Source organism: Borostomias antarcticus (genome assembly GCF_949987555.1).
Source record: "Borostomias antarcticus genome assembly, chromosome: 7".
NCBI lineage: Eukaryota > Metazoa > Chordata > Actinopteri > Stomiiformes > Stomiidae > Borostomias > Borostomias antarcticus.
The window spans coordinates 13,565,804-13,576,118 of NC_140240.1; the positions used below are offsets into that span (position 1 = coordinate 13,565,804).

At 45.2% G+C, this 10,315-nt stretch overlaps 1 protein-coding gene across 1 annotated transcript; it reads left to right on the plus strand.

Moving 5' to 3' along the window:
- The first annotated feature begins 1,182 nt into the window (after positions 1-1,182).
- On the plus strand, positions 1,183-9,874 carry fam210b (family with sequence similarity 210 member B). The gene is made up of 3 exons (XM_084440590.1): positions 1,183-1,329; positions 7,704-7,885; positions 8,339-9,874. Exons 1-3 carry the CDS (start codon positions 1,252-1,254, stop codon positions 8,553-8,555), a joined length of 477 nt encoding a protein of 158 aa, XP_084296716.1. The 5' UTR covers positions 1,183-1,251; the 3' UTR covers positions 8,556-9,874.
- Positions 9,875-10,315: the final 441 nt, after the last annotated feature.

The following is a 10,315-nucleotide window of genomic DNA, read 5'->3' on the forward strand; positions in this document are numbered from 1 at the left end:
CACACCTGACATCACTTGCCCATGCAATTTGAATTATGAAAAGTAATTATGAAATTCTGAATTGATGGGATTAAAACTGGATTCCCATCCTTGTACAGAGCTAGCCTTAGTGTGTGCTTTTAATTAAATTAAATTAAATTAAAACAAGTAACGTGTTATTGGACATGGCTGGCCTTGGGCAATGCTTTGCCGACCAGCTGTTGGCAAGTAACTGTAAGGGCTTCGGGCTTCCTCAAAGGACAATCATATCATGAATGGTCGATCGGCTAGGTTAAATTATTTATGTAGGTTACATTCATGGTTATTTACACCTTTAAAAAAAAAAATCCCTGCATGCATGCATGTTATTGGATGAGGCATAATCCATGTTCATTGGTTGTCATTCGTCAGTAGTTATGCTTTACAGGGCCACCCCGCGGCCGCTGATTACTTGCTTAGAAAACATATTTAGGATAATTGCCTTCAACCGAACGAAAAGAACACTCAATAAGCGTTTCCAAACATCCTCCATGCTGTTTTTGTTAAATTTAACACTTCTATGGATTATCCAGGCGACATTTGATCTTTAGCCTAATCTCTGTCATGTGACAGGTGCACGCAGACGGTTCTACACATCCAAAACAAGCGTACCCAGCCAGTGATTATGGGCAACTGGCAAGAAGAGACAACATCATGCATGCATGTTTACGACTAGTCACTCTTATTATCCGTTATTAGCATCCACTTATTCGTCTTTTCTTCTATAGTTATTATCATAATATCAGTATAATTTGAGTCCTCTTCAACCACAAGAGAATCATGTTTCTCTGTCTAGTTAGGCTGTCGCCGGCGGCTCCATGTCAAGGTTGGAACTCATTACACGCGCAAGTGAAATCAGCCAGACTAGGAGACATTAGCAGGTCATTACGTAACAGTCATACGGTTGAATGTCCACGATATGTTTGTGGATATGGATGTGATGCTGAACCTGCACTCTCGCCCCGTAAGCGAGAAAGGGACGTGTCTACCGACAGAAACTGCTGGGACTCGTCCCGTTTCACAGTACCGCACCGGGAACATTTCTCTCGGGTAACCGATCTCTCCAGAATTCAACACAAACGTATAAACGATGGCATACATTGCAACTCTTTAGCGGTCAGTGGACTGCATGAAAACGGTTGCAGGAAACTCGATAGGCCTCCAGTTGAATCTTTTTTGTTTACGAGTGGTAAGCAGCTAAGTGCCCCTCGGTTCTGTACGTCAGCCGTGCAAATGAGAGTTTTATCCACCGCCGCAACGCCGAAGCACAAGACCGGCGCCGGGGAGGAGGCGGCGGACTATGACAAAGGGGTAAATTAAACTCTTGATCGTATTTGTTTAACCCGGTGACACTTAATTTAACAATGTTTGCCGAGCAGTCAATGTCGCTTATGTACACAGACTGAACTTGCGCTTGTTTGGCTATTCAACTGGTGTTTGCTGGTCATTTTGTGTTATAGCTCGATGTAACTTTACATTGGGGCACTAATACATTAAAAAGAACAGTATTTACTCTGCTCTTTCATTATAGGCTACTTCACATTTCAGGATCGGCAGCAGATGTGCAGTTGTAGCCTACAAGGCTGTCTCTTGTTCACGTGGTCTTGTTGAGAAGGCTACATGCTGTTCCCATGGCGTAGCAGTCTTTTGTCGTCCGATCGTGCACCGACATCCTTACCGACCCCTGTGCAGCCCAGTAGATGGATGGATGGATGGATATGAACTTGTAGATTTCCTGTAGAAGGACATTTGGCGTTTCAGTAGTAGAAAATTACAGCAAAAAGGTTGGAAATGCAGAATACAGAATATACTGAAGCAATAACTCACGAGAGGGTGTGATATATGGCCTATAGGCTATACCTACCACGGGTTGTGCTGCGGTCATAGCCAAGGCGCAGCCGAGTGCCGTCGACCAGCACAACCCGTGGTAATATATTGCCACAACCGTCGAGTTTAACGTTTTTATACAACGGTTACATCATCGGGAAACATTTATGGGATAAATACCTAGTTACTATTTGAGTGTCTTAAAGCAATACATCGCGATATTTGGACCTTTACAAACATGTCTGGTGCTATTTCTCCAATTAGATTTACTAAAAGTAAGCTGAATCGTCCAAACAGTCTACTCAGAAAGATAATACATTGATATTTATTACCTTTTAAAACTCGCGCCCCCGGGACGCAGCATTCAGTCGAAGTACGCATGCGCAACGTTGTGCTTAAATTTAAATTTTTCTTGAGGAGAAACCGTAATGTAACCAACAGACCGTTACGCTATGGAACAAAAGTTTTTACAGGCAGTTGCCTAATAATTGACGCAGTCATATTTCACATATTACAGTAAAGAGGCTTTGCCCTTGGTATATTGTGGCATGTACAACGGCTCTTAACCAATCAGATTGCGAGGTTGGAACTACCCTGTTAAGTAGCTATAGAATATAAGCATACAACCAGACTTTTGGCCTATAGCCTAGCTATGTCTGGTAATACTCACATACATCAGACTGTTGGTCTGGTAATACTCACAAACATCAGACTGTTGGCCTATAGCTATGTCTGGTAATACTCACATACATACATACATACATACATACATACATACATACATACATACTGTACATAAGTACATACATACATACATGCATGTATACATACACCCTCCACAACACTCAGGAAACACTAAAAAGTGAAATAGAAGCATTGGTCTAAGTATAGAATATAAACATACAACCAGACTGTTGGCCTATAGCCTAGCTATGTCTGGTAATACTCACATACATCAGACTGTTGGCCTAAAGCTATGTCTTGTAATACTCACATACATACATACATACTGTACATAATGATACATAAGTACATACATGCATACATACATACATACATACATACATACATACATACACCCTCCACAACACTCAGGAAACACTAAAATGTGAAATAGAAGCGTTGGTCACACTGCCAAAACGGGTCAACCTGGACCTTATTTACAGCATATTATAAGACGTTTGACTCACCGAGATAACTTTGGTGTAATTCGGAGGCCTGTAGAAGAAATTTAAAATCCAGCGCAAGCCAAGTATATCCATGTAATGGCGGCGGTCGGGGCACTGAGAATGCAGCTTCTAAAAAATCTATTTTCTGCTGTGAAACGGTTTTCATACATTTGTAGTTATGAATCGCTAGTTGTGTTTACATAGAGCGAGAGCTTGTTGTGGTTTTCACATGCCTCTGTAATATGATCTTTAGAAACGTCTTTAGAAACGAAATACAGCTTCCCCACTTGCTCCAGCACGCATGCGCACAGCCTGGCTATTCTCCATCTGTAGGCTACACTCGTGGCTCATATTCTCTACGCTACGATCGGCTTCCATCATATAAGTGATCTTCTATATCCTCAAAATCTGATAAATATTCAGCCATATTGCATACAATATCCCAGGCACCAACAAGCCGATTGTAGTGTAGAGAATGTCAGCCGTGAGTGTAGCCTACAGACGGAGAATAGCCAGTCTGCGCGCTGTGCACATGCGTATGAGGGGTGGAAGTAACAACTATTTATAAATATATATGTTGTCGATTAAAATGCAATTGAATTAAATGTGTGATCGATTAAAATGCAATCGAATTAAATGTGTGAATGATTAAAATGCAATCAAATTCAATTATTCATTAAATTAATCATTCAATTAGTCATTAAATTAATCGTTAAACTGCACTTTTATCATTTGAGTGCGCTTTTATCATTAAAAGTGTGCTTTCATCATTAGTGTGCTTTTATCAGTAAACTGCACTTTTATCATTAGCGTGTGCTTTTATCATTAAAAGTGTGCGTTTATCATAACAGTGCTTTCACTTTTGTCATTAGACTGCGCTTTTGCCCTTTCCCAACACACACCACTCTAACGATAAAGCCTTTATCATTAGACTTGTGTGTGTTGTATGTGTCAATCACCTGACCACGCCCACAGGCGTACATCCAGGCTATCCTTGTCGATTGGACATGTCTTTTGATGAAAAATGTCATGTGCATGACCGCAGTTTTCAAAAAATGGTGCAGGCAGCCTCTGATGTGCAGGGTTTTATTGTAAATAAACTTCGAGTCTGTCGAGATCTTGCTATCAGCAGCCCAAGCGACGACGTCCTCCTTTTCAACTTGGAATGGCTAAAATGTTTTCTTGTTAATGCACAGGCTAGCGGAGTTCAAATAAATCCAAGGGTGGTCGAGCTAGTAGCTGATGCTACAAGCGAACTTCTAACGTTACAGCTAACTGAAGCCAGTTTTTCCCATTGACGTACATGCAGACAGACGTGGTTTAGTAGGGAGACCACGTTTAAACATTTCTCAGGAAACGTTGGAGTGGTTTGTCAATTGCGGCTATTCCGCCTTTGGAATAGCTGAGTGCCTTGGAGTACACCCCAATACCATCAGACAGTGGTGATTCTAGACCTTTTTGACTGGGGGGGCACAGAGATGTGCCAGAGTGGCAATTCAGCAATCGTTGCTCCAGCACGCTGTGCACATGCGTGCTGGAGCAAGTGAGGAAGCTATTTCGTGTCTAAAGACGTTTCTAAAGATCATATTACAGAGGCATGTGAAAAACCACAACAGGCCTTCGCTCTATGTAAGCACAACTAGCGATTCATAAAGACAGATTGATGAAAACAACCGTTTCGCGGCAGAAAATAGATTTTTAGAAGCTGCATGCTCAGTGCCCCGTCCGCCGCCATTACATGCATATACTGACTTGCGCTGGATTTTACATTTCATCTACAGGCCTCCGAATTACACCAAAGTTATCTCGGTGAGTGAAACGTCTTATAATATGCCGTAAATAAGGTCCAGGTTGTCAAAAACGAGCATTGTCCTTTAAGCATGGCTAAAACGTGAAACAGCTGTTTCATCAAAACGGCTGTATTACACATTGACATGAGAACGGTGAGACTCATGATTCATGATGATGAGAATCATTATTCTACATAGAAATCCATTGTATTTTTAAAGTCGCACTGAAACCATGGATGTATTACGTTTGAGATCATCTAACTTCCGTAGTTTGACGTATTTCCGACACAAACAAGCTTTGAGAGTGGGACATGTGTTTAGAGGAATTTGATTGGAACATTGACAAGTGGACGGGTTTTAAGAACTTTAGACAGATTCGATAGAAGGATAGCGTTGATTGATGGGTGGATGTCGTGAGATTATTGGCCTAAAATCTAAGGTACCTGTTGTCGTCATTGCATGTGACCTACCGTTTTCCAGGAAGTAAGAAATGATATACTTTGATATAAGATTACAACAAAAGTAGAATTTTGTAATTTTTTTGGCATACATCGTTGAATAGGTGAACACTATGACCAATTATGTGAACCAAAATGGGACAGAATGCTTTTTTCATTTCAGTGCGACTTTAAACAGGCATATCCTACGCTTGAGCAGGGCTAATATAAAATGTAGCACTGACCCGTTTTGGCAGTGTGACCAACTATTTCAGTGTGATACTGGGTTGCAGGAAAACACAGGCACTGTTATAGAGTCTTATGGCCGCTGGCACAAAGGAACGCCTGAACCGCTTTGTTTTGCACCTGGGTGGGAGGAGCCTGTGGCTGAAGGTGCTCCCCATCTGCCACAGCTGGTCATGGAGGGGATGGGAGTGGTTGTCCAGAACAGACTTCAGTTTGTCCCTAATCCTCCTCTGCACCACAGTGTCCAGGCTGTCCAGTTGTTACCCCTCGACAGAGCTGGCCCTCCTCACCAGCCTTTCAGCTAATCAGTATGCTCCTTCTACATAGGCCTACAGGCTACTTTAACATACAGATATTCCTGCTGTATAATTATTAAAAGTAGGAGTCACGAATTATAACGGCTAGCTGACGACTCAACCGGTTGGGGAGGTGTGATGATAAGACCTGTGGGTATGGTACTCCGCTGTCCGGCTTACACAGCCCAAGCCTGTAGGCTACCATTAGACCAAGAGGACACCCCCATGGTCCACACCATTACTTGACCAGTCTTGGTCAGATAGGGCTGCTCATCAACCCTCCTGCTACAAGTCTATCTATTTAGCTTCGAGGGCCGGCAGGTGTGGAATGAACACTTGACATCTGGGCTGCGGAGAGCCTGACATCAGAGTCTTGTCTCTGGCCTGGCGCGTGTGTTGAGTGTTCTGAGTGTGTGTTGGTCTGAGGCCTGTGAAAGGCTGTTATCACACACAGCAGCCCCAGTGTTCCCGGACCCCTCCCTGGCGCAGCGCCCTGCAGCCCCTCGCCCACCAGGGCCCGCCCACGCTGCTGCTGCCCGCCAGGTTGCTCGTCTCTGGACAGCTGAGGCCTGCTCGCTAGCTGGCTCTCCCTCCCTCTCTCTCTCTCCCTCTCTCCCCCTGGCCCTCCCTCCCTCTCTCTCCCTGGCTCTCCCTCCCTCCCTCTCTCTCCCTGGCCCCCCCTCCCTCTCTCTCGGACACACACTATGTCCTCCCTCCCTTCCATCTCCCTCTCTTGTTCTCTCCCTCTCTGTCTTCCTCTCTCTCTCTCTCTCTCTCTCTCTCTCTCTCTCTCTCTCTCTCTCTCTCTTTTGTAGACTACTATTTCAGTCAAGTCACTCACACACTCATGGACAGATACGGAGTCACTCATGGACATTATATTAGGTTAAAAGAGACCTTGATGTGGTGATGGGAGTTAATAGCAGCTTGCCTTCAGAGAAGGACTTCCTGTTTGTCTTAGATCCAGCAAGCCAGCTTGATCTTCTGTGTGATTGGTAATGGAATGAACGGTCGCATTTCTACAGGACTGTCGTTTCTCTGCACTCTATACTATTTTGTACATTATTGACTAATCCACACACTCACACTAAGAAAGGGTGTCTTGTGTCGATAGTAGTAGAAAATATGATTATGATATATTTTGAAGTAGTGCATGCCTACCATTTATAGCCTAGCATTTACATTGGCCCCACAATTTCCTGGGATAAAAATACAGCCTTCTCATCAGCTGCCTGAAGCACACAACCCCCATCAGTACTCCCTGGCTGTGTGCATGCGTGCGTGTGCATGTGTGTGTGCGTGCATGTGTGCTCTATTGAGCTTGTTCTAATGGAATCCAGTGCTGGGGATGTCGACTTCTGTGCGGTGGTTATGTTCTCAGTGTCCTGTATAATGGCCGTGACGTGCTCTCTCCAAACTCAATGTCACGCTGCTAGGCGGTGGCCAAGCCCGCCAATGCATACAGAATGGTCTGGAAATGCGTGAAATGCCTGGAGATAGGCTTGTGTGGTGGTGGTGAGCGAACAGGTTTCACAAGGTGTCTTAAGAGTCTGAGAAGTCCATGACGTGCGTCTCAGAGACACCAGTATACAAGGCATGATTTGTGTTCACAGGGCGCCTCCCCAGGTCTCAAAGCCTTCCCCTGTATGAATAAAGCTCAGTGGCCTTGTGGTTAGGGTGTCCGCCCTGAGACTGGGAGGTTGTGAGTTCGATCCCTGCTTGGCGCTCAGCATCAATGTTTGGAATTGGGGGGCTACATCACCAAATGATTCCTGAGCGTGGCACTGCTGCTGCTCACCGCTCCCCCAGGGGATGGGTCAAATGCGGAGAACTAATTTCATACACTCAGGTGTGGGACAATCATTGGGACTTCAACTTTAACGGATTAAAAAATACCTGATGCTGGTTTTATCCCCTCAGCAGGAGCAGGGCCCAACGCAGGCCTCCTCGCCCAAGACTCCAGAACCAGAGCCAGACCAGGGCAAACCCAGCAAGGCCCAGCAGCTGAAGAAGGTGTTCAAGGAGTACGGGGCGGTGGGCGTGTCCTTCCACGTCTGCATCTCGCTCATATCCCTCGGGATGTTCTACGCCGCCGTCTCCAGGTATGCGGCGCGACTAGACGCGTGTGTGCACGTGTGTGTGTGTGTGTGTGCTTGGTGATGAGGCCCTGGTTTGCTGGACCGCTGCCAAGGTTGTGAACGCCGGCGATTTAGAGCAGAGATTATTGGGCAGCTCTGAGAGCTCCCCGGACGGCACTTATGACCCTCAGACCAGAGGCTGACTCCCCGGGACTCTGGCTGCCAAACACAGTTCACTATCACCGACTCCCCGGGACTCTGGCTGCCAAACACAGTTCACTATCACCGACTCCCCGGGACTCTGGCTGCCAAACACAGCTCACTATCACCGACTCCCCGGGACTCTGGCTGCCAAACACAGCTCACTATCACCGAGACGCACTAGGGGGGAACCGGAGGGGCATTTCAATGGGACGGAAAAAAACACATTTGTGTAGTTGTATTGAGTTGTGTTAATGTGTGTGTGTGTCTCCGCAGCGGGATCGACATGGCCGGGCTGCTGTGTAAGCTGGGCTTCAGCGAGAGCGTGGTCAAGTCCAAGATGGCCGCCGGCACCAGCACGTTCGTCCTGGCCTACGCCGTCCACAAGCTCTTCGCCCCCGTCAGGATGAGCATCACCCTGGTGTCCGTGCCGCTCATCGTGCGCTACTTCCGAAAGACTGGTCTCTTCAAGGCCCCTGCCTCTGGTCCTTGAGGAGACACACACGCACACACACACATACCAACATCCCCTGCTAGCCATGCTCACTCGTCCTAACACGGTCAGACCTGGGCCAAATGTCGATGTCAGTACTTGGGGTGCACTTGATTTCTACCACCCTGTTTGATGGAAGCAACTGAACAGTAACATAAGTGCAAAACTCTAAGGTGAATCAAATGTCAAATGATTTTCGAATTCCCAGGTCTGACCGATCGCAGGGGTCATTCTTAACCCATGCCTGTATATATCCATAACCATTTGCCTTTTAACATGGTGAAGTATCTAGCTGTTCTTCAACATGACTATCACAGTTACTGTCCTGTGGTTTCAAGTGAATTGTTTTCTCATCATGGACTCAGACCTAGCTGTGCATAAAAGCAATGTGTTTGCTTATCTGTAGGTACATCAGATGAGGCTCAAATTGAATCGGATGAATGAAGTGGATTTAAAAGTGTGAGATTTGAATGCACTGGTGCATGTTTCACATGATCTGTGTGATAAAGACCTAGTTTGGGGCTTAATCTGTGTGATAAAGACCTAGTTTGGGGCTTAATCTGGCCCAGAATATGCATTCCAAAAAAAGACTTGATGGACCAGCAATGGTCAATATATTTATTGTTCATATTTACAATCAGAATTGTGATCAGGGATCCAGGGAGATCTCTAACTTGGCCACCGCTCCTGAATTTGATTTGGCTACTGTTGTCGTTCACTTCACGAAGAATAAGATCTCTACGGCGATGATGTGAATTTTGTGGGCGGAAAAACATTGGGGTCTCCTATAGTCTAATGCAAAATAGTGTCTTGGGGGGGATTTCATAAACTTGCTGATATATTTTAGGTATCTTTGATAACATTTGTCACTTTCATTGTTATCTTAAACGACCGCATGGTCGTACACATCGTCCTGCTTCGTCGCCGTAGAGGTCTACACCGATAGCAGGCAGAGGGATTCAAGGATCGGTTGCCAGGTTAGCGGAGCTGTAATGCCCTTCCCTCCCTCTTTCTCTCTCCCCGTCTTTCTCTGTGTTGGTGAAGCAGGTTTGTTGCTGAGGTGGTCAGCCTCTCTGTGCTGAGGAGGATCTCCACAGGGATGTATAATAATGCTGATTATCAGTACTGGCTGTTCGCTGACTGGACATGTTTCCCGGGTTCAGTGAATCAGCAGAATTCAGGTTCCTCCTCCCACCTTTCCTCCCCCAATCCCACCTTGCCTCCCCCATCCCCTTATGCCATTGGCCAAGCAATCAGTTTTTTCCTCTAATACCAGCTGTTAATAAGCTCTGGGTGGAGGACACACAGGGGACTGACTGATGGACGATACGTAGGCTAGCAGCCTTCACGCCTTAACTGTCATAATTGTGTGAAGTATTTTTTGAATAGATTGGAGTGATATTTAACTATTAAAAGGGATTACAATCCTGTCGTGTCTTATTCTTTTGATGACATTTTACTGTATTGTCATAATATTGTAAAAATCATAGTCTGCCTGAAAGAAAAATAAGAGTTTTATAAAAGCTGTAGCCTATCTATGAGCAATGTGTAGCCTATGCTACCATGTTTTATCTTAAGAAAAGAAGAGAACACAATATAGTGATTACTCATGGATCAGTCCTGGGTTCTGTTTGAATGCATCTGATAGGCATTCATGTGGTGCTCAGCATATGTAACCAATCCTGCCAAATCAGATTAATTAGGCTTTGGGAGGGAGGAAATGTTTGCATTTTAAAAATAGGCTCTTAGAATGGGGCTCC